This window comes from Narcine bancroftii, chromosome 6, assembly GCF_036971445.1.
Source record: "Narcine bancroftii isolate sNarBan1 chromosome 6, sNarBan1.hap1, whole genome shotgun sequence".
Taxonomy (NCBI): Eukaryota; Metazoa; Chordata; class Chondrichthyes; order Torpediniformes; family Narcinidae; genus Narcine; species Narcine bancroftii.
This window is the reverse complement of record NC_091474.1, coordinates 82738997-82764458: the sequence shown is the minus strand read 5'-3', so window position 1 is coordinate 82764458 and position 25462 is coordinate 82738997. Positions and strand designations below refer to the sequence as shown.

Genomic DNA, 25462 nt, shown 5'->3' with positions numbered 1-25462 from the left:
ATTCGCAGACGTTTGTCTCAGTGAAATAAAAGATAATGCAGCACTTGGGGTATCCTTTGACACTCCATTACCTCAGCATCAGAAAGGCTCTGTGGCCTCTCCTGCACCATTTCTTCCCATTTGTGTGCAATTACTTCCAGCCATGATTACCAGTTGAAGATTCAGTAGTGAGCCTGTCATCTTCAAGTCTCGAGATAAAATTATACCATACTCGGGGACCAGTCTACCAGCTGATGTGTGTCCTCTTTCCCCTTTTAACCCAAATGTGGTCGAACTACTTCAAAACCACGGCAAAACAGAGAAAACCTTTCATTATCACTCACTGTTGTAAGGCCTGAATGACATAACCAACATGATAAAAGTTGACAGAATGCTTTTAGATAAAGAGCTTCTGCTTTTATTTAAACTACGAATAAAATTGATGGAAATCAAATTGCTTTTGCCAGAAGCTCTTTCAAAAAGAGTCATAAAAGAATCCAATTATTAAATGTCAAAAACTTGTCAGGAGCTGTGATGACCTGAAGCAATCGAATACAACTCCCTTCTATTATTGGTGTACCCATCCAAATACAGTGTTCAGAGCAAGGTGAAAATAGTGGGCACCAGTGGTCAGATTGAGCAAATTTGGCCAAAGATCATCTTTGCTTTGTGGGTTAATGACTATTCACAGTGCTTCTTGTATTCCCAATGTAGGATTGAAAAGTCATAATTTTTTAATTAAATTTAAATTCAGACATACAGCACAGTAACAAGCCCATGCTGCCAAATTACTCCCAATTGACATACAGCGGTGATAGATTTTGAATGGAACACCTGAGGAAACCCATATGAACATGGGGAGAACATACAAACTCCTTACAGACTGCACCAAGTTCGAACCCCAGTCAATGACGCTGTAACAGTGTTGTGCTTCATAAACAATTCATTGCTACTTATTACTCCAAAATGGAGCACCATTGTGGCCCTTTTGCCACATTAAAAACCTCAATGACTGAATGAAGGACATACATTTATGTATCAGTTTCCACAACCCTTTACTGAATCACACCCTGGTTTGGTAACTGCAGGGCCCAGGAAGGCAGAAGGCTTCCAAAGATACCAAACCTAACCAAGTCCATCACAGGTTCTGACATCCTATCCATTGAAAACATCTGCTTGAAGTCCTGCCTCAAGAAGGCAGCCAACATCATAAAGGACCTCCATCACTCACGTCACAACCTCTCCTCACTATCCAGGACTGCTGCAGGTTCTTCCTCTCGCCCCTGTGGGGCTGATACAAACTCACTGGGAATGACCAGGAGTGCTTCATTAACCAGCTCAGCTGACGAGGTGTCCAGATCTTCCATAGGCGCTGTGAGAGGCCAAAGGTCTTTAAGAGCAGCTCTTTGAAGGCTACATATTTGCCTTCTTCTGGGGGCGCCCATCTGAGAAGGAGGAAAGGAGGAGATGACCTGTGGGGTCAGTGATTATGGTGGTGGACTGGTGAATGGGCTTTGCAACTGAGGGACTAGTGCATGTGGCAGGCTACTGGCAACTCAAGGTGAGGAAGCTGTGGACTGCTAGAGATTGTGGTCAAGAGACCTGTGCTGGGCAGCGGACTGCTGGAGACTGGCTCGAACTGGCTGGAGGGGTACCAGGTATCAGAAATATGTTGGAGGTTGGGATCTGGAGCTCTTGTTGCCAGTGGTTTGGACTGGACTCTGTGTGGTTGCGGAATTGATGGAGGTGAATCTGTTGACGCTGAGGAACTCTCTTTTGCTTCGCGCGCGCACGCACGCACGCACGCACGCACGCACTCTCTCTCTCGCTCTCTCTCTCTCTTTTTGCTTCGGCAATTCCTGCTAGTGACCAATCCATCTACCTTGCAGCAGGCAAAAGGAAATTTCATGTAATACAACACAGTTTTATTATTATGATAATAAGTTGAATCTTGAAATGTGAATGCAAAAATGAATTTTCAATTACATTGTACCATGGTTTTTTATGGTTGAAGTAGACTTATAATATGACAGGAAATCTCAAAAATAGGTTATATCTTAAAAATGGGTAAATGATAGGAAAATTTTAGGGGAGGCCAAAATCCATAAAATTATGTACATCTGTGATAGTACAGACCTATCACCAATGTATATAGTTACAGTATCTAGAGTATGTATGTAATGACTGTGCTTACAGCGATTGGCTGAGAGCTTAGCCACGCCTACTGTCTGGGCCTTAAAGGGTTGTGTCCCTAGCCAGGTCGGATCATTCCGGACTGGTCGGCCACCTGTGAAGAGCTCCTGTCTTTTGCTAATAAAATTGTAAAGCTCATCGAAAGAACCAAAGACTTTGCTGGGATTAGACTTTCAGTGTCAGTTTCGAACGGTGTCCCTACACTTTGAGGGACCCCACGCCCCCCCCTCTCGATCTGCCATCGCCCCACCCCTGAAGCACCCGAGCAACCCGCCCCCGTGACCCGGGGCCACTCCTGCGGCCTTTCCACACTCCGGATTGCCCCGCCAGCACTCTTCGCAAACCTCACCCCTGGCTTGAAGCCTGTGGCCACCAAAAGTCGGCAATATAGTTACGAAAACAGGCAATTCATTATGAGTGAGATGCGTAGATTGCTGGATGAGGGCATCATCGAACCCAGTTCAAGTCCCTGGAGAGCCCAGGTGGTGGTTGTCAAGAACGGGGAAAAGCTACGGATGGTGGTCGACAATAGCCAGACCATTAACCGCTTCACGCTCCTGGATGCGTACCCCCTGCCACGCATCACGGATGTGGTGAACCAGATCGCTCAATACCGCATATTCTCCACCATTGACCTACGTTTGGCCTACCACTAGCTCCCGATCTGCTGTGAGGACCGACCATTCACGGCCTTCGAAGCGAATGGGCGGCTGTATCAATTTCTCAGGGTATCATTCGGGGTCACGAATGGTGTCGCGGTCTTCCAGCAGGAAATGGACTGGATGGTGGACCAGAACGGGCTAACCGCTACCTTCCCATATCTGGACAATGTCACCATCTGCGGCCACAACACGCAAAACCACAACACCAACCTAGACAAATTTCTTCAAACTGCCGGTCGGCTGAACCTGACCTACAATTTTGACAAGTGTGTCTTCCGGACCATACGACTCGCGATTCTAGGTTGCGTGGTGGCGAACGGGGTAGTGATGCCAGATCCTGACCGCATGCGTCCCCTAATGGACTTATCCCCCACCCCCATACCCAGAAAGCGCTCAAACGCTGCTTGGGCTTTCTCTCATATTACGCCCAATGGGTTCCACATTACGCCGTCAAGGCGCGTCCTCTTATCAAAACCATATCCTTTCCCCTCTCGACCGAAGCCAGAGCAGCTTTCGATCGAATCAAATCCAACATCGCCGCTGCAACGCTGCATGCGATCGATGAGTCTGTCCCGTTTCAAGTCGAGAGCGATGCATCCGACTTCGCCCTGGCAGCCACCTTGAACTAGGGCGGTCGTCCTGTAGCCTTCTTCTCCAGAACCCTCCAGGGTCCAGAGAGTAGACACTCCTCGATCGAGAAGGAGGCCCAGGCCATAGTTGAAGCGGTGCGTCGTTAGAAACATTACCTCGCTGGGAGGCGCTTTACACTGTTGACTGATCAACGTGCGGTCTCCTTCATGTTCTGCAACACCCAGCGAGGTAAGATAAAAAACGACAAAATCGCCAGATGGAGAATCGAACTCTCCATCTTTAACTATGACATCCTGTACCGGCCTGGTAAGCTCAACGACCCACCTGACGCACTCTCCAGGGAGACGTGCACCAGCGTACAGATGGACAGACTACAGAAATTCCATGAGGCGCTCTGTCATCCAGGGGTCACTAGGTTTGCCCACTTTGTGAAGGCGCGCAACCTACCCTACACAGTCGAGGAGATTAGCTCCATGACCCGAGCCTGTTCGGTGTGCGCTGAATACAAGCCCCACTTCTTCCGTCCAGGGAACACCCACGTTATCAAAGCCACCCGCCTGTTTGAGCGTCTTAGCGTAGACTTTAAGGAGCCCCTACCGTCGACCAACCGTAATAACTACATCCTTATGACCATCGACGAGTACTCCCGCTTCCCGTTCGCTGTGCCCTGCCCAGACACCACTGCCACCTCAGTGATACAGTCCTTCACAGTATCTTCGCCATTTTCGGGTACCCCAATTCCATCCACAGTGATAGGGGGTCCTCATTCATGAGCACAGAGCTGCAACAGTACCTTCTGGAGTGTGGTATCGCTTCAAGCAGGACCATCAGCTATAACCCACGTGGTAACGGCCAGATCGAGAGGGAGAATGCCACCATCTGGAGAGAGGTTACACTGGCTCTCCGGTCTAAAGGTCTCCCCACCTCTCACTGGCAGGAAGATCTCACTAGTGCCTTACACTCCATCCGCTCCCTCCTATGTACCGCAACAAATGCCACCCCCCACGAAAGGATGTTCCTTTTCCCGAGGAAATCCAAATCAGGAACCACTGTACCGGCATGGCTCATCGTCCCTGGCCCCATCCTTTTGCGACGCCACTCAAAGAACGACCCCTTGGTCGACCGAGTGACTACTCCACGCGAACCCGCATTACGCCTACGTTGAGTTCCCAGACGGGCGGGAGGACACTGTCTCGGTGCAGGACCTAGCTCAGGACGCGGTAGGCCCAGCAAGCCCCCCAACCCATCCTTCCCCAACTCTTTATTCCCCAGGCCCCATGCCGGAACAGAAGGACCAACAGCACCCCAACAACCCGGGCCACCCTGCCGACAACACAGCTGGGGAATTGAGCGAAGGAGCGGTCACACCCGATGAGACCGCTGGTGACACCACTCCAGCGACCCCAATCCCGGCACCACGGCGGTCACGCCAGATGGTCAGACCCCCTGACCGCTACAGTCCTTTACCTACCCCTTCCTTTTCTCCCTCTTCAGCCCTTCCACCCCAGGGTCAGTTCTCCAAGAAGGGGTGAATGTGATAGTACAGACCTATCACCAATGTATATAGTTACAGTATCTAGAGTATGTAATGACTGTGCTTACAGCGATTGGCTGAGAGCTTAGCCACTCCTACTGTCTGGGCCTTAAAGGGTTGTGTCCCTAGCCAGGTCGGATCATTCCAGACTGGTTGGCCACCTGTGAAAAGCTCCTGTCTTTTGCTAATAAAAGCCTTGGTTTGGATCAACAAGTCTTTGGTTCTTTCAACGAGCTCTACAACATCCAAAAGAGTTCAGGAAGCAAACTCTTAATTTATGTTTTTTAGATAGAATTTGCGTGATTTTACTGGTCTGAAGAATGTCTGACGTCTCAGCATTGGTCGTTCACATTCCAAATCTCCATTTCATAACACATTTAGACAGCAAACCATAAGTGTGGTAATTAAAAAGATGGGTCTTGGAAAGTGCATCATCGATATGTGCTATTCATTAGTCCATTGTTCATAGAAGGCCTGCAGTTAACTTCAGACTGCAGGCATTCTGGGAAATTTACTAGGGGTCGAGAAGGTAAAATATTGGAATGGGAATGGCATCCTCATTCCCGTTCCGACCTTTTTAAACAGATTATGTTCCAGGAACATGGCAATAATTTCCTGGAAAGCAGCAGCTGTGTTTAAATAAATAAATGTTTAACATTATGAAACATCATTAATTGAAACTGATATTCTGGGGATGACTCCCTAAAAATGAGATAGAGAAATTGCCTCATAAGTGTGTGGGCATAGATTATTTTGTACCCAACCTGATCATCACCAGCTAAAGTACCATCCTACCCTCTGGAATCAGGCCCACTCTGTAGGCCTGTGCTGCAGGGAACCTTGAATGTACTTTGGACATCCTCCAGCAATTGTTGAAGCTTGCTCACAGAAACTGTGTCCTGGATTGCTTTGCATCTTTCATTTCCATCATGCCTTTTGCATGGCAAAGATTTCCCAAGAGCCTCACACGAACGTTATCGAAGGTAAAATACACATAGCTGGATCAGGTGTTTGGGAGGGATGACCAAAATGGTAATTGAATGATCGGTTTTAAAAGGACTTAAAAGAGGAGGGGGGAGGGGTAGAGAGAGAAAGAGATGGATGCACGGCATCGGTGTTTAAGGAAGGAATTCTGGAATTTGGAGTTTTAACAGCTGGTAGCACAGAAATCAGTGAATGTGTGAATTATTCAGAATGATTGGAGGAGCATCATTATACCAGAGGGTTGGAGACTACAGAAGTGGAGAAGAACAAAAGAATAGGGGTGAATTGAAATCATGAATGGGTATTCTTTTGATCAGTGGATCATTTAACCAGGAACCAGTGGAGGTATGAAGTCAGAGAGTTTACAGAGGTTGCTAGGATTAGGTTACAGGCTGCATCTTGGATGTTCCGGTTTGTAGAGCCTGGAACAAGGTACAACAGCCAGGTTGAGGGAAGGCGGCCACAGCACCAAAGTTCCAACAGGAGGAATCAAGAGGGTTGATTTGAGATTGGACTCCCAAAATTCAACATGAGATCAAGAATAGCATCAAAGTTGTGAAGTACAGGAACTGAATGATGATATGGAAAGAGAACATAATGATTTCATTGCTCATGAATATTTAAGGACAGTTCTCAAATATAATTATGCATGCAGTAAAAGACTGTTTATCTGCCATTCTCGAGATATGGGTGGTGCTGGAGAAGCAAACATTCCAAAATATTGGATGTCTTATCTGTCAGTACTGCAACACACTTTGAATTCTTTTTTTCTAGGTTTGATGCAATAGTCAAGTCAAGTCTATTGTCATCTGATTGCACAAGTACAACCTGTCACAACAGTGTTCTCTGTTCTTTGTACAAAACATGCAGACGCACAACCGGATATAACACACAGACAATGATACCTATGCAGGACAAGTATTTTCATATATCAACAAATATTGTTTCATGAGTATGAGGATTTCCTATGGTTAGTGTGAGCAGTTCCTTTGATCGTTCAGCATTCTCACTGCCCGTGGGAAGAAGCTGTTCCTCAGCCTGGTGGTGCTGGCTCTGATCCTCCTGGATCTCTTTCCCAATGGGAACTGCTGAAAGATGCTGTGCGCTGGGTGGAAGAGGTCTTCAATGATTTGTGCACCGTCTTCAGTCAGCAATTCTAGTAGATTACGTCGATGTGGGAATGGGGTGGGAGGGAGATTCCAGGGATCCTTCCTGCCACTTGTATGGCCCTGTGGATTGGCCTCCAATCTGATACTCTACAGGAACCGTACCACATTGCGATGCAGCCAGTTAGGATGCTCTCGATGAGCTCCTGCAGAAGGTTGACATGATGGTGGCAGGTTGCCTTGCCTGCCTCAGTATTCTCAGGAAGTGCAATTGATTAATACTTTTTCCAGTGAGCTCCATAAAATTTCAAGGGAGGTTGAAACTGGATGAGGTGAGTTTGAAGGTGATAACACCAACTGAGGCCCTGCTGAATGAATGGCGGGTAAAACACAAAAGTCTGCAGACTCTGTAGTGGAAGTAAAAACACAATGCTGGAGCAACTCAGCAGGACTAACGGTGTACTTAGAAAAGCTAAAAATACATAACCAATGATTCGGGCTTGATCCCTTCATCAAAGTATGAAAACATAGGCAGGTGCCTGAACAAAATGATGGAGGGTGGAGAGGCAGCGGGGAGCAAAGTCCCACAGGCAGGAGGTAATAGGGAGGGAGGGCACACCAGCAAGCAGGGGGAGGATGGATGGTGATCCTTGTGGGGGCCATACTGGGAGGTCTGGAACTGGAGCTGGAAGCCACAAAGCACAAGATGGCAGCAGGGGCTAGTAAAGAGGAAGGCATCACGGCTGTCGAAGCAAGTCTGGGTGTACATGGTCGTAGAGCTTGAGAGAAACAGGGATGGGGAGCACTGAGAGAGAATCCCACACAACTCCCTTCAGGTAGCAAAGGAGAAAGGCAGCACAGGACCTCTGGCCCCACTGAGTGCCCGAGAATGGGAACCAGAGTGTCAGAGAGGGTGCAGGAATTAGAACTGGTGTATGACACTGACTCTTGGCATCATTGGAATTTTACCAGCATTGCATTGATGTTAAAGGAAATTTTGAACCAAAAAATAAAATCTTTGTGGTTTTTCAGCCGTGGCTGTTTAAGTTTCGCACAAGTGCATTGTGTGTAGAATCAAGGTTGAAGAAAGTTGCATCCAATTTGGGAGAATACGAAGTTTAAGATCAGTCATGTGTCAGAATCCATCTTACTCTCATGAGATGAAAGATTTATCTCGCTACTAAGCTTAAGAGTCTTAAGTGAAATGAGTTTGACCAGTCAACAGTGTTCTGCTGGCATCATGTCAACAGCTGAAATCTGCCCATAATTTAGCAATAATTGGAATTAAATTGATCGCCTCAATCAGAAATGGAAGTGTCACGCTGATTTAATATAAACCGTTCCCTTAAGATGGAAGGTTAAGATACATTCTTTGCAAAGCTGTTTGTGAATCGTTTTGAATTCAATTCGTGATACTTCTCCTGACCTTGCAATGTCTCACTGTAACAAATATTGAAAAAGGAGAGGATCATGAAAAGGAAATGGTTCTGCAGTGCCCCAGTGAATGGGCAGGAGAATCTGGCTCCCTGAACGGACCAGTCATCAAACAGAATTCTGAATTGAACAGTGCAAACGCTGCAATACTGCCACACATGAAAGAATTTAAGAGTTTGTGAAATAGTCTGACTCGTCAGCCAGTGAGAGAAAGTTTATTGTCATCTGATTGCACAAGTACAACCTGTCAAAACAGCGTTCTCTGTTCTTTGAACAAAACACGCAGACACACACCAGATATAACACAGACAGTGATACCTATGCAGGACAAGTATTTTCATATATCAACAAATATTGTTTCATGAGTATGAGCATTTCCGATGGTTAGTGTGAGCAGTTCAGCATTCTCACTGCCCATGGGAAGAAGCAGGGAAACCAACGTAGATTCCGTGATTGATAAATGGATAAGTAAAGTAAATAAATAAATGAATTTCCTTGTTCCTCTGCCTTTTCTAGTTTGATGTGGGTAATGTTTGTCACTTGATCGCCTGACAATCAACAAAATGTTGTCTGAACATGAAAACCAAACTTTTCGTCGTGAGCAGCAGTTACAAAATTTAGACATTTAATTTCTTTAAAAATGTCAACATAGAGCACGTTAACAGCCAATTTCAGCCCATGAACCCGTGTGGCCCAATTACCCCTAATTAATCTACAACCCCCGCTACATTTCAAATGGTGGAAAAACCCATGCAGAAACAAGGAGAATGGACAAACTCCGTAAAGACAGCATGGGATTTGAACCCCAGTCCTGATCACTGGTGCCGTAAAGGTGTGGCACTAACCACTATGCCAACTGTAGCACCCTGAAGAAAAAGAATCATAATTTATTGTCATGAACATGACATGAAATTTGTTGCTTTGAGGCAACATTAAGGGTGCAAAACTACTATAAATTATGTTTTTAAATAAATAAAGGAGAAAAAACTGAGGTAGTGTCTGTGGTTCGTTGTCCATTCAGAAATCTGTTGACAGAGGGGATAAAGCTGTTTGTCTTCAGGCTCCTGTACCACCTCTTTGATAATAGCGAGGGTCCTTGAGGATGGAGGCTGCTTTCATGAGGCACTTCCTCCTGGAGATGCCCTTGATCGAGTGAAGGTTAAATGCCCATAATAGCGCTGGCCATTTCCGAACTCTGTTGTCTTTTCCTGTCCTGTCCATATGAGACAGTGATGCAACCTGTCAGAATGCTCCCCATGCTACATTTGTGGGTCTGTAATGACTCTTGCAAAATTTTAGGTTTGCATCAAATGCAGTGTTGAGACTTTTGATTTCTACCAGTGTTAATTTTATGTTTCACTCTTTTTTTCTCCAGGCAACAGATAATGACATTGGAAGCTATGGAGACATCTATTATTTCTTCAGCGATGACTCTGACAGGTAGGAACTAGCTCTGGGTAATAAGCATTTCCAAATGTTTACCTTTCTACACTGATAGTGTCAACCAGTTAGGAATTATTTGCAGAAAGGAGCTATGTATCAAGTCTTTTAAATCTCTCTTAGCATATTAATGCATGTGTTTAGGAAAGGTTGGATTTGACCTATCCTTCAGGTGTTTTGTACCTTTGTTCACTGACAGACAGGCTTCACTGTGCATTTGTGACATCCAACCTGTGGATGGTTGCGAACAGCCCCTTGCCCAAATGCAATTCCTTTCTACAGCCTTCACCGGACTTAACTTATGAACTTGGCTTTGGATTGGACATGTGGCTTTGGATTGGACATGTGGCTTTGTATTTGCTGTGTCTACTCAGAAGATACACATGTTGAGCCAGAGATAATTCAAGATTATTTTATTGTAATGTAATAAAACAGAAAACATATGTGACACAAAATTTCCTTTAGTCCACTGTGAAGCAGATAAAGATTCGCCATCAGCAGAAATTGCTTGGTGTGCCTTATGGTCAGAGAAGGAGATTCAAAAGAGAGTCCCCCAGAGTCCTTGAATGTCCACGGACTTGCCTCCAGCACTCACGCAGTCTCCACAGCCTCACAGCCTTCAACCCAAGCCATCGGCAACACGAGCTCCAGATCCAAACATCTGACCCGATCAAGAAGCCCTCAGCACCCTCTCGTTCTGACACCTGGTACCCTTTTAGCCTGTCTCCAGCAGTCTGCACCCTGGTGCAAGTCCCTTGACCAGGATCACCAGCAGACCACAGGCTACATGGGTTCCTCACTTCGAGTCGCCAACAGCCCACCACCTCAGAGCCCCTCGCTGGTCCGCTGCCATGGTCACTGGCCTGCAGAGTCGTCTCCTTCTCAAACATCGTGTGGATTATGATTTCAGTCAAGGGCATATGGCACATTAAGCTACAATATAATTAGCTTATTTTTCAATACATTCTACAATATACATATAAATCAAAATTCTAACTTGCTGCAGCAACACAGGTACTTTGTTTTAAAAATACTACAGTAGTTTACATTAAATTAAATGAAAAAGAGATTAAATGCTAAAGATGGATCATGCTCACATAGTGAGAGGATAAGAAAAGTGCTGTTAAGATAGTGCGGGACAGTCCTTTCTCTGGTGTCGGAGGAGTTTATTTAAGACTCAAGATTCCTTTACTGCAGGGGTAGCACCATTACAAGTGTTAGAGGAGGGCATTAGGGTAACCGGGTGGGGCACAGTCCGACAGTCGTAAACCTGCTCAGCAGTGGGGTGGGGGGTGCTGGTGATGGTCTACCTGCCAAGTGGACTTAAACCTCCTCTGTCTCTCTGACCGCAGCTGAAAGCGCTGCTTTTATTGCATGGAGAGTCACTAGTGTGCATCAGGCTGAACGCTAGTGAAGTGGGCGTTATGGGTCTTACAGCAAGTGATGGCCACGAGCATATGAGAGCACAGCGCCTCGCAAGAAGGGCCATGGCCGTGAATGCCCCCTCCCCCTTGGCACCGACCGTGCTTTATTGTCATGTAATAGTAAAAACATGTAATATTACATGAAATTGTCATAAGTCAGACAAAGAGCCACCATTGGTGTTGCCCAGCAGATGAGAGTAATGAGTAAGCGGAGGTTCAGGAGCCTGAGAGCAGTTGGAAAGAAAGTGTTCTTGAATCTCGAGATGCTGGGCTTCAAGCTTCTGTCGCTTCTTCCCAACGGTTTCATTGAGAATGCATTATGACCAGGGTGATAAATTCCTTTATGATGATACCTGCCTTCAGACATAACATCACATCTTTCTCCTTTTAAAAAAAAACAAAAACACAAACACAATACTTGGTCTGCATAACAAAAATATCTACGTTCCGGGTCAGTCTCTTTCTACTAGTTGCATCTGATGACTTCTGGCTTCACAAAATCTTACAAGTTCATTCAAAGCATCCGCAAGATTCAGCTGAAGTTTAGAAATCCGTGAAGAGGTTTCTGTTGGTCAGCAAGTTCACGAACAGTCACCAGTAGCTGTCGATTTTGCTGTTGCAGTTCCTCAACATTACGATAGGTCACCAGATGCTGAGAAATCAGAGGAACTGTTTACGTCAGCAGAACTAACTTCACACGTCTTCTCGATCCATCAAAAGCATCCTTATTGTGCTGTGAAAGATCTGACACATGCATTTTGTATCTCTGTTCTCCCTGTTGAGTAATGAAGCCTGCTTGTTCTGTGTATTTTTGTAAATGGCAAATTTCCTTCATGCTTCTAATTTAGCTGAGAGATTTGTCAGAGATTTTTGCACACTTTCATATTCTTCATGCTGGGACTTCTGAACCAGAGCTGCTTTCAGAATTTCATCCAAATATTTATTCACTCTCTCATCTTCCAGTTTTGCCAATAGCAATTGATCTTGGACTTCAACATATCTATTATACAGCTCTGTGAGCTTCATTCCAGGCTTCACAATCTTGGCCACAGCCACTGCAGTGGGCAACAGAGCTGCCAGTTCCTCCTCAGATAGTGTGGTGGCTCCTTTAAGCTTTGTTGTTGAAAAATGATGGTTTGCATTTTCCATTTCCTCATCCTGAAGAGACTCTTCAAGTTGTTTTCTTAAGAGTTCAGATCCTTGTATGATATCTACTTATCCTCTAATGCAGCCATTCTTTCATTTAGATGCAGCTGAAGTTGCTCATTAGACTCTGTCAACAATCTGTTCACTATGTCTGACAGTCGCTTATTGTGTTCTTCATTCATTTTCTCTCTCTGTCGGCCCTTTTCAGTTCCTGTTTCTTTTCTTGAAGCCAAATGTCTCCAACGTTCTTCTCTGCTGCCAGACCGCTCTTCAACCTTTGTCAGAGCTGCAATTCACCGGGCAAGTTCAACTTCTACTTCTGCTGATATTTCTGCTCCCTTCATTGTTTGCTGCAGTTTCTGTTCAGCAAGTTCCAGATGTTCCTGTAACTGCCTATTTTTGTCTTCCAGCTGGCGTAAGAAGCCATCCTTATTTGCCAGCTTTTCATTCATGTCGCGTAATGAGGTTGATTCTCTCTGTACATTAAGGTATCGCTTCTCCAGTGTAGTTATCCTTTCTTCCATGAGCGTTGTGACTCAACTGCAGTCTGTGAAGCCACAATGAAAACTCTTTTCAACAGGTTGAGCACTTCACATGCGCCCAGACCTGATAGTGGCTGAACTCTCCTTTCCACAATCAAAAGCTGTGACTTTAGAGACCGCCTTTTGTGTTTGAAGGTCACCACGCAGTCCCCTTTTACTGGAACATTCTCTCCAGTGTGGCCTATCACTTTTAATTTCATAGGAAAAATCTTGCTCTTTAGGGTGAGGGTCTTGTATTCATTCATAGATAAGAGATTCACCTGGACTGCAGTGCCAAGCTTCAATGGAATTACTGTCTCATTCACAGTCAGTGGAACAATCCATTCTGCTTTGCCAGTTGCAGTCTGTAGTGAATCCATGAAGAATTTCTCCATTTTTTCATCCACTGTGTGCTCCTTTCTCATGGTATCCTCTGCTTTGCAGAACTTGGCAAAATGATTATTCTTCCCACATTTATAGCAGGACTTTCCATAGACAGGAATAAGTCTACCTCTGCACTGGCTGCATTTGCTGTTTGAGCTGACCTCTGTTGTTGCTTTAGGAAACTCCTGCTTCTCTGTTTTCATCGCATGTACTGCCATGTCTATCCTGTGCAGCCCCTGAGCTTGTGTTCATGTAGTCTCTGCTGTCCTACACAAATTCACAGCCTTTGCCAGAGTCAAATCTTTTTCATGCAACATCCTTTCTCAAAGTCCATTTTCTGGGATCTTACACACTATTCAGTCTCTAAAATTCAAATCTCCAAATTCAAAGGACTTACTCAATGTGTGAAGCTTGGCTAAGTTTTGGACAAAGCTCATACTTTCTTTCTGGTCACAGGAGAAAAACTTGAACCTCTGAAATGTGAGGTTTTTACTTGGAACAAAATACTCCTCAAATTTTGTCATCAGAGAGTTGAACGAGAAAGCTGTCTCATCAATTTGAAAACTGTTATAGATGTCCAAGGCATCTTCACCTATCACGTGCAGAAACATAAACATAAATACTTTCCGCTTTCCACCAGCTTCTAAATAAATGTTGAATCGCTGTTCTGAAACCAAGTTATGATAGTTCTTTCAAGAACAAAAACATTATGTGGGTTTAACACTTAACCCTTTTTATTTTCCTTGAGCTGCTTCAACCAAATTCCAACATCACCCCCATCATATGTCATTTCCTGTTTCCGCCCAACCGCACTCAGTGCTTGCTGGAAAATGTAGTTCTTTTTTTACATGAATAATAACAGATTATTATTATTACTGAGCCTCAGATGGCTCAGACACTTTAGTTTCCTGGTACTTCTTTATTATACACAAGCTTGGAAAGAGGTCCATCACCCACCACCCCCCACCCCAGTGGATCCAGGAGCTCTCCAAATATTAGTTTGTATACCCTGCCGCAATCTGACTTGAACAATAAAAAAAACAGTCTCCCACCACCCCAGTATGACAAGCATTACCCCATCAGCTGTAAGCTACACTCTATTCGACAGCAAATTGCACCACTTTGTTGAACCAATCACTGGGTTTCCCTTTCCTCAGGCATTGTTCTTTCATGTCACCTGACAGATGGAAACTTACTAGTTCAGCATATCATGGGGCTCCTCATTTAAAGTATTTAAACCCCCACAAGCATGCAGCCCTTAATAAACATTGATCGGTTTTTACCAGGCAGACCCTTACTTCTACGATCCCCTGAACTAGAAATGGTATGAGGCTGAATTGGAGAATCCTTACAGGTATGAATGGACTCATCAAGGCAAAGGTGACTTGGATACACCCATGGCCTTTCCCCTAGTTCTCTGTACATGAAAGGCAGACCAAGCTTGAATCAGTGTAACTGAAAAACAGATTTTCTTCAGTTATTGCACCACTCTTGTCCAGTTTTTGCCCCTTTCCCAGCATTTGGAGGTCTCTGTGGTGGAGCAAATAGAGCTGCTCAGGTTACTGATGCTATCGATGTGGAGTTTGCAGGTTCTCCCTCTGACAGTGTGCATTTACTCCTGAGTGCTCTAGTTTCCTCCCTCATCCCCAAAATGGAATAAAATCCCAAGTATCTTGAATTCAAATAACCAGCAACCTCCAGTAACCAGCAAAAAAAAAGTGAGGAAATAAAATTTTGAATAAATGAAAATATAAGTAAATATTTAAAATTAAAAAATAAATGTTCTCCGAGGTAACATAGAACTCCTTGGTGAAGATGGGAGCAAACATTCAGCCAGCGGAGCTCAGTCGTGCCCTGCTCAGAGCAGCTATTTGAATAAAGTTGAGTTTGAATAAAATGGCGGCACCCAGGATGAAGAGCCGGCTGGGGTGACCCTCCCAAAGTGTCTATCTATCCCTGCCTAGGAAGAATCTTTATTAGTATTAAGTATATTCATAAGGCTTTGCCTTTAAACTCGGGGGAGGGAGTTAATTATGATGGTGGCCCAGTTAGCGCAACGCTGTTACAGCACCAACAACCGGGGTTTGAATTTAAATTTAAATTTTGTAAGTTATGAGGATTACCTGATTAAAGACAACAATACTGATTTTTTTTCAAATTCCATCTTGTGTTGTCTTTTGCCTTTTAAACTGTGTATTTTTAATGTTTTAGTGTATTAATATATTAGTTAGGCATTGTATGAGTGTCTCAGGCAACTGGAAAATTTGCATATCCTGCATCCCCCTAGATGCCAGATACCAGGGATTTTACTGTATGTCGATCGGCAAGTAATTACCGTCGTGTGTAGATCAGCGATGGAATATCTTGGGAAGTTGATGGAGAATGGGAATTTGGGAAGAATAAACTAGATATGGTTAGGATTAGTGAAAAAACCAGCATGGTCTCAGGGGGCTGAAAGAGCTGTACCATCCTGTATCTCTCTGTAGCCCTTTTTAACACTGAGATCCGGCAACACTGCCATAAGGAAGACCTGTCATCGTTGCCTTTTCTTTTTTTTTACACACTGAACCAAACAACACCAGTTCAATTTCACCAATGAGTCATTTTTCAAAGCATGCTGGCATTCCAGAAATAAAAGAGGCATGACTTGCATGACAACAGTGTCAGCATCAAGTGTGACCTATAACATAAACAAGTTTTCCCGTCCTGATTCCAGCCTGCTGGATTTCCCTTTTTACACAGACATCTATTCGGTGCTGTGTCTACTCCACTGCCAGTTTAAAGGTGGGGCTACGATGACAACCCCCCACCCCCCATTCTGTGTTCATACCTTTTACACAGAACAGCATGGTACCATAAAGGCGCAATATTCCCCCCTTGAAGTGGCTGTGGAAAAGGGACTCCAGATACTGAGCAGCATCCAGCAATGCCTGTGATGGGAGTCAAACTGAAATCGCCTGCTGCCACTGTCAGGCTTTACATGGTGAGTAATAGACATGAGGATAAACTTTTGATGGCAGCTCCCATTTGCAGAGTCAGAACCAATCTCAGGTGCTGTCACTTTCCGAGGGATGGAGAGCGGGAAAAATTCAGCTCCAACAGTAGCAAGACTCAGATGTGCATGAACTGTGAACGATCAAGAGTTTATTTACAATCTTTAGAAACAGTTGGAGGAAATCTTTATACATGAGAGATTAAATAAATATTTGAGAAGTTAAATCATAAAAAAGATACAGCAAATGGAATTAGAATGGACAGTTTCTTTCTAAAGATAATTCAAACAGATTCTTGTTTTGTAAATTCTAATGTGTGTAATCATTTATACTTTTCTAGACTGAGTAAATGTACTTCCAAATTTCTTCAGCACTTTGCATTGAATGGGGTCCAGTAATGTGATAAAGCTTGTCAATTACAGTATAATGTGCAAATAATGAAAAAAACAATTTTATTCAAATCCCAGACCACATTGTAAAACATAAAGGTAATTTATTTTACTGTGAGGATGATGCACATGTATAATTTCATTAGACTAGTGCCCAAACATTGAAAAATGTTTTGCGGTAAAATAATGTAATTGATCTTGTTCCAAAGCCAATTTCTAGCATTTAACACAAGATAATGGATGCCCTTGTAAACTTGAATGGGTCAAGTACCGTAAAATCCCTGGTGTCCGGAATTCAAGTAATTGGCAAAAAGAAATCAAGGAAATAAAGAAATTAAAAGAAATAAGAACAAATAAAAATCTAAATAAACATTTAAAATAGGAGTTTAATATTTTTTCCACTTTTTAATATAACATGTTACAATACCATATGTACTATTCTGTAAGGTTTGTTAATATTCTATTTTATTCTCGTGTACCTGTACAACATTTATACGATGAAACTAAGAAAAATATTGAAAGGAGAAACATTTAAAATTGTAAAAGTAAATGTTCTTTGAAGCAAATACAACCCCTTGATAAAGATGTGAGCAAACATTCAGCCAGGGGAGTGCTCCTGAGGAAGTGCCCTGCCCGCAGCAGCTGTTTGAACAAAGTTTAAATAAAGTTGAGTTTGAATAAAATAGCGACATCCAGGTTGAAGAGCTGGCCATTGCTACTCGCTGCTGGGTCGACTCTCCCAAACTGTCTCCCTATTATGAAGTACATCGTGCCCTCAATAAAATACTTGGGACACTTTTTTACCTTTATTTACCCCTGTATTCCACAGTTTTAAATTTGTAATCAAACAATTCACATATGATTAAAGTGTGCATTCAGATTTCAGATTTATTGACAGAGTATATACACGACATCACATACAACCCTGAGATTCCTTTTACCTGCGGGCCAGGCAGAATTACCACTAATTGGTAGTGCAAAAAATAAACTGTACACAGTGTAAAACATGTAAACAAATAAAGAACTGTAAACAGATAACAAATGTAAACAAACTGACTGTACAATAAAGAGAGAATTTAAAAAAACAAGAAAGTGCACAACTAAGAGTCCTTAAATGAGTCCCTGAATGAGTTTGTTGTTGAGGGGCCTGATGGTGCAGGGGGAGCAGCTGTTCCTAAACCTGTTTTTGGGGCACCGAGACCTCTTTCCTGAAGCAGCAGCGAGAACAGAGCGTGTGCTGGGTGGTGTGGGTCTTTGATGATTGCTGCTTCTCTCCAACAGCAATGTTCCCTATAGGGAAAGTTTTTGCCTGTGAGGTCCTGGGCTGTGTCCACTACCTGTTTATTCAAGGTTATTTGTGTACATTTTGGTTTGACCATGTTGAAATTACAGCATTTTTTATACATAATTCCCTCATTTCAGAGCACCATAATGTTTGGGACTTGGCTTCACAGGCATTTGTGATGACTTGGGTATGTTTAATTGCTGCATTAGTGGAGGTATAAGGGAGCTAGACTCGCTTCTAAGCTATTGATTACTTTTGGAGTCTATAGTTGCCATTTTTGAACACGAGGATCAGAGTTTAAATTTAAATTTATTTTTTAAAAGTTAAATTTAGGCATACAGCACGTTAACAGGCCCATGAGCCCATGCCACCCAATTGGACTCAATTGACCTACAGCCCCCAGTACATTTCAAATTGTGGGAGGGAACCAGAGCCCCCAGAGAAAATCCATGCAGACATGGGGAGAACATACAAACTCCTTACAGACAGGGTGGGATACGAACCCCAGTCCCAATCTCTGACGCTGTAACAACAACCCCTAACTGTGCTAATGGAAGTTGAAGAAGCCATTACAAGGGTGAAAAACAAGAATAAGGTAGTAGGAGACATCACCCAAACTTTAGGATTACCAAAATCAACAGTTTGGAACATCATTAAGAAGAAGTAGCGTACTGGTGAGCTCAGTAATCACAAAGGGACTGGTATTCCAAGGAATACCACTGTTGATGACAGAAGAATTCTCATCATAATGAAGAAAAAAACCACAAAAGTTTGTTCAACAGATCAGAAACATTCTTCAGGAGGCAGGTGTGGATGTGTCTATGACCACTTTCTGCAGAAGACTTCATGAACAGAAATATAGAGGTTACACTGCAAGATGTAAACCACTAGTCAGCCACAGAAAGGATTTTGAAAAGAGCCTGCAGAATTGTGGAAAAGGTTTTGTGGACAGATGAGACCAAGATGAACTGTATCAGAGTGAAGGCAAGAGCAAAACGTAGAGTCGTAAACAAACTGCCCATGATCCAAAGCATACCACCTCTGCCATGTTTTGCGTCTTGCAGTGTGAGCTCTGTATTTCTGTTCATGAAGTCTTCTGCAGAAAGTGGTCATAGACACACCACACCTGTCTCCTGAAGAATGTTTCTGATCTATTCAACAAACTTTTGTGGTTTTTTTCTTCATTATGATGAGAATTCTTCCATCATCAGCAGTGGAGTTTTACCTTGGAATATCAGACCCTTTGTGATTACTGACCTCATCAGTTCACTCTTTCTTCTTAATGATGTTCCAAACTGTTGATTTGGGTAATCCTAAGGTTTAGATAACATAACATAACATAACAATTACAGCACGGAAACAGGCCATTAGGCCCTTCTAGTCCGCACCGAACCAAACACCCCTTTCTAGTCCCACCTCCCTGCACAATGCCCATAACCCTCCATCTTCTTCTCATCCATATACCTGTCCAACCTTTTCTTAAATAATACAATTGACTCCGCCGCCACTATTTCTCCCGGAAGATCATTCCACACGGCTACCACTCTCTGAGTAAAGAAGTTCCCCCTCATGTTACCTCTAAACCTCTGCCCCTTAATTCTTAACTCATGTCCTCTTGTTTTAATCTTTCCTCCTCTTAACGGAAATAGTCTATCCACATCCACTCTGTCTATCCCTTTCATAATCTTAAATACTTCTATCAAATCCCCTCTCAACTTTCTACGCTCCAAAGAATAAAGACCTAATCTGTCCAATCTCTCCCTATACTCTAGATGCTTAAACCCAGGTAACATTCTGGTAAACCTTCTCTGCACTCTCTCCACTCTGTTTATATCCTTCCTATAATTAGGCGACCAGAACTGCACACAGAACTCCAAATTAGGCCGCACCAACGTCTTATACAATCTCAACATCACCTCCCAACTCCTTTATTCCATGCAATGATTGATAAAGGCCAGCATACTAAAAGCCTTCTTCACCACCCTATTCACGTGAGTTTCTACCTTCAGGGAACGATATACCGTTACTCCTAAATCTTTCTGCTCTTCTGTATTCCTCAATGCTCTCCCATTTACCACGTATGTCCTATTCTGATTCTTCTTACCAAAATGAAGCACCTCACACTTATCAGCATTAAATTCCATCTGCCATTTTTCAGCCCACTTTTCTAAGCAGCCCAAATCCCTCTGCAATCCTTGAAAACCTTCTTCATTATCCACTATTCCACCTATCTTAGTATCGTCTGCATATTTACTAATCCAATTCACCACCCCATCATCTAGATCATTAATGTATATAACGAACAACAATGGGCCCAATACAGATCCTTGAGGCACACCACTGGTCACCGGTCTCCAACCTGACAGACAATTATCCACTACCACTGTCTGGCCTCTCCCTTTCAGCCAATGTTCAATCCATTTGACTATCTCAAAATTTATACCTAAAGACTGCACCTTCCTAACTAACCTTCCATGTGGTACCTTATCGAAGGCCTTACTGAAGTCCATATAGACAACATCCACTGCGCTACCCTCATCCACATTCCTAGTCACCTCTTCAAAAAATTCAATCAGATTGGTCAAACATGACCTTCCTCCCACAAATCCATGTTGAGTGCTCCTGATCAGACCCTGTCTATCCAGATGTTTATAAGTACTATCTCTACTATAAGATGTCTCTTACTATCTCATTCTTCTTTGTTACCCTCATAATGGCTTCTTTGACTTTCATTGGCACAACTCTGGTCCTCATCTTGAAAAGTGGCAACTACAGACTCCAAAGGTGATCAAAATCTTACAAGCAAGCCTAGCTCTCTTATATCTGCACCAAAGAAACAATTAAACAAACCCAAGTTGTCACAAACAACTGTGAAGCCAAATGTCCCATAAATGAGAAGACTATGTATAAAAAGTGCTGTAATTTCTATATGGTCAAACCAAAATGTACAGAAATATCGTGAATAAAATCTGGAATGTGCACTTTAATCACATGTGAATTGCTTGATTACAAATTTATAACTGTGGAATACAGGGGCAAATAAATGAAAAAAGTGTCTTTTACCCATACATTATGGAGTAATGTATTCGTAAGGCTTTATCTGTAATCTTGGTGAGGGAACGTAAGTGATGGGAATTACCTGAACAAAGTGAACTTTACACAATTAAAGACTACAATATTGATTTTTTTTTTCAAATTACTTTACATTTTACATTTTACATTAAGCAGTTTATTCTTAATGCAGGTGTATTAGTTAAGAATTATAAAAGTGAAAATTCGCATATCTAGCATTTGCAATCCTGTAGATGCCAGATTCCAGTGTTTTTACTGTACTTGTTTGCACCCCAGCGTCAATCATGATTCAGTGGGCTCCTTGGCCCGTTCTGGAGAACTGAGCTCACAGTTCTCGGATGACTCTCCACTGTAGCACTAAGGGAATGTTTCATATGTTGTATGGTGCTATCTCCTGCAGTATGATTTCAAACAAAGCTAGGGGACTTTCCTTCCCCCCCACCCCCCCCCCACCCCAGCCGCCCCATATTTATGTCTGAACTAGATGCGCTGAAGGTATCTGATCAAGGTCAAGATGCTTTCTGAAGGATCCTGCTGCACTGACTTTGCTACCAGATTGGACGTCTGAAGGTCTCTGTGGACAGCATGAAGGGTCTCGGTGGGTCCATCTCTTTTCAGTTGTTCAAGCTGCTAATATTGGCAGAGAGAGGGCGGTATTGGCCACTATTTGAAGAAGCCATGGAGAGGGTGTCGAGGAGATTTACCAAGATGTTGCCTGGATTGAAGAATGTGCCTTATGAGACAAGGTTACCAGACCTTGGGCTTTACTTTTTGGAATGAAGAAGGATAAAGGGTGACTTAATGGACATTAAAAATGATGGAGGCATAGATAGGGTGGTCAACCAGCACTTTTTTCCTGTGGTGAATAGCAAACAACAGAGAACATTTGTACAAGGTGAGGGGAGGAAAGTTTTGGGGAAAAGTAAGGGATAAGTTTTTACACAGAGTAGTGTGTGCCTGGAATGTATGGGCAGGGGTGGTGGTGAAGGAGGCTGTAACATTTAAAAGATGGGCACATGGATGCAAGAAAAATAGAGAGCTATGAGATAGGGAAGGTTTAGTTTGTCACATAGTTTTATATAGGTTGCACAACATTACATGCACATAGCCTGAATGCATCTGGGATTATCTGATCTCAGAAGCTAAGCAGGCACAGGACTGGTCAGTACTTGGAGGGGAGTCCGCCGAGGAACACCAGGTGCTGAAGGTTTCTGTGAGGGGCACTGGACAAAATGGTGACTCTCTATCTGCCTTATGGTAGACAAAAGTTAAAGAATTTCATGTATGTTACATTTGTTAATATAATATGTTCCAATAATGGAACATTTACCTGTGCTGTAAGTGCTGGCCAAATCATTAAGCTTACATCTTGCTCTTCATCAAAGAACCTTGCATCTTTGTTTTCCTTCTGGGAGAGTAGGCACAATATTCATTTGAAAAACAACGGTATTGGTGTTGTGTTAAGATGTCAAAAATCCTGTACACGATGATTGACAGTCTGTTTTCCCTACTTTACTGTGTTTTTATTATCCTCTCAGTTGATCTCCCTGTCGTGTTCCTTCCATTATAATTGGTATCCTTTCATGTAACAGTTGAGGATCCAAATCGTGTTTGAAATGGAGTATACAATGAGCCCGGCAGCGAGTTTAAGGCAACAATTCAATTCTGCAGATTCTGTCGGTTGTAAACTGCTCAAGCTTTGTTTTTATGACATCCTGTGAGGCAATAGACAGTTATTTCCCATTAAATGCTGTCACCCATCTCTCTTTCTCCTGTTTAGTTCACTGTGAAGTAGAGTGTACAGTAATGGCCATTTCAGGTCTCTCATTGAAATAGCCCAAGGATTTGGTTTATATAAAAAAGACGTATCCAACTGTGATGAAGGAAGGTTTTCATGGAATACCAAGGGTTTTTCCCTTTTCTGCGTTTTATTTGGTTCAATATTGGTTTGGTGGGTGTTAATATTTAAGAAAAGGAACTCATCCATTTCCTCCTTGACAGGTTTGAGAATATTCGTTGCGTTGGTTTTGTTGTCCAATTTTAATTTGCTTAATACAAATATGTAAATAATACCGCCTGATTACCAAGATTAATTAACTGTTAACGATAGGCTGTCTTTTTTGAATAATAGTAATGCAGTTTATAAACTCGTTTATTTAAAATGACAGAAAAATTCCTTGTTATTAATTAACCTGGAATATTAATTTTTAAAATCCAAAAACTCAGAAATATTATCCACTCCCCACTCCCAGTTCTAAAGCGGCCAACAATAAAATGGCCACAGCCCATAAATTTTCAAACCAGGATCCCAAGATAATTGAGTACCGATGAGTTGACCAAGTCATTATTTCAATTCTCAAGCTCCGTACCTCTGGTAATTTATCATGGGTGAAGGTAACAAATATTTATTAACTGCTCCAAATGCTGGTAAATGAGATTAGTCCAAACTCGGTTGTCCTCATGGACATGGTGGGGAGATGAACCTCATTGTGTCCATGGGGATATTTTGCACATTTATATTCTGCTTGTGTTCAGTCTCCAGATTGAAGCATAGGTTGGAACTCCTTCACGTTATGATTAATAACAGTCATGTCTTATTTGCAAACTTCTAGCCGACCAACCTCCCAAAGATTATAGATTGGAAGCAGCACCAAATTTAACAGGACCCTAAAACAGGCAAACCCAGCGCAAGCATTCCATTCCATCAGCTGAGCTCTGTGAAGCAAAGATATTCAGTTGAAGTTTTGGACACCTGGAGTGTTGTAATCTCCATGTCATAAAATATGCAGGGATTAAGTACAACTTTGAAAAAGGATGATGTGGAATACTATGGAACTGTGAAATTCATCCATTGCAACAGCACACAGAGATGGGGCTCTTTTTCGGAGGTGATTGAAATGGTTGGACAGGATAAATGTGGAGAAGTCAGACTTCAGGCTGGAACCCTCTATATAAGATCGTTAACAATAAATCCAGAAAAAACTCTATTGCTGAGGAAGTGGTTAGAATATTAAATTTGCTGCCTTAAAGAGTTGAGGCAATTATCATAGGTTTATGTGACATTGAATGATGACAAGCACTTTACAGTGCAGAAACAGGCCCTTCTACTCCGTGCTGAGCTATTATTTCCCTTGTCCCATTGACGTGCACCACACCTTATCCCTCTCTACCCTTTCCATCTAAATGTACCTATCCAAATTTTTCTTAAGTATCAAAAATTGAGCCCACATTCATTACTTCAGCTGGAAACTTGTTCCACACCCTCACCACTCTCTGCATGAAGAGGTTTCCCCTATTGTTGCCTCCAAACATTCTCACCTTTCACCCTTAAGTCATGTCCTGCAGTTCTTGTCTCACTGAACTTCAGTGGAAAATGGCTGCTTGCATTTACCCCTCAAAATTGTATACACCTCTGTCAAATCTGCCTTCATTCTTCAACACTCCAGGGAATAAAGTCCTAACTGTCTAACATGGGTCATCTGGGGGTGGTTATCTTACAGAAATGGGCATCTACCTTTCCTACTTTAGAATGGCAATGTCACTTTGAGAGCATAAAGAGGGCATAACAGGTGCCATGTACGAAAAAATCTTTATAGAAACATAAAATTATGAAAGGCATTGATAAGATAGAGGTAGGTAAGTTTCTATTGATGGGGGAGACTTGATCGAGAGGGCATAGCCTCAAGATTAAGTGGTAGATTTAGGACAGAGATGAGGAGGAACTGCTTTTCCCAGAAGGTGATGAGTCTGTGGAATTCGCCTCCCATTGAAGCAGTGGAGGAGACCTCAGTTAATATCTTTAAGACAAGGTTGGATAGATTTTTGCCAAGTGAAGGAAGTAAGGGATATGGGGAAAAGGTCGGTGGAGATGAGCCTCTCATTGAATGGCAGAACAGACTCGACGGGCCAGATGGCCGACTCCTCCTCCTCCTCCTATTTCTGATGTCGTTCTTCTTCCAAGGAACAGAACAGGATTCACCACAATACCATAACTAGACACACGAGCATTTTCAATGTTGTCTGCACATTTTGGCAATCAAACCATTATAAGAGGCACTGTCAACCCATTCTGACTCTTACAGGTGCATGCAGGTGTGTGCCAAATTAATTTTAATTTTCAAGGGAATTTTCCTTCAGCAAGTTTATTTAATGAATTGTCTTGGTATGTTGCAGAATGGCTCAAGATGTAAGAGCAGGGAGGCCATTTAGCCCTTAATGCTGTTGTTTCATTGTTCAATCAATAATAGTAGTTTTCAAACATTTCTTTCCACTCACATGCCACTTTAAGTAATCCCTATGCCATGGGTGCTCCATGAATTGACTTG

At 42.9% G+C, this 25462-nt stretch overlaps 1 protein-coding gene across 11 annotated transcripts in view; it reads left to right on the top strand.

Annotated features, from left to right (window-relative positions):
* Positions 1 to 25462, top strand: part of cdh23 (cadherin-related 23) — an 874975-nt gene that overhangs the window by 466447 nt on the left and 383066 nt on the right. For all 11 annotated transcript variants that reach the window (XM_069885557.1, XM_069885556.1, XM_069885568.1 and 8 more), the window contains one exon: positions 9859 to 9923. In XM_069885557.1, coding sequence (XP_069741658.1) covers positions 9859 to 9923 — 65 coding nt within the window. The remainder of the gene's footprint in view (positions 1 to 9858; positions 9924 to 25462) is intronic.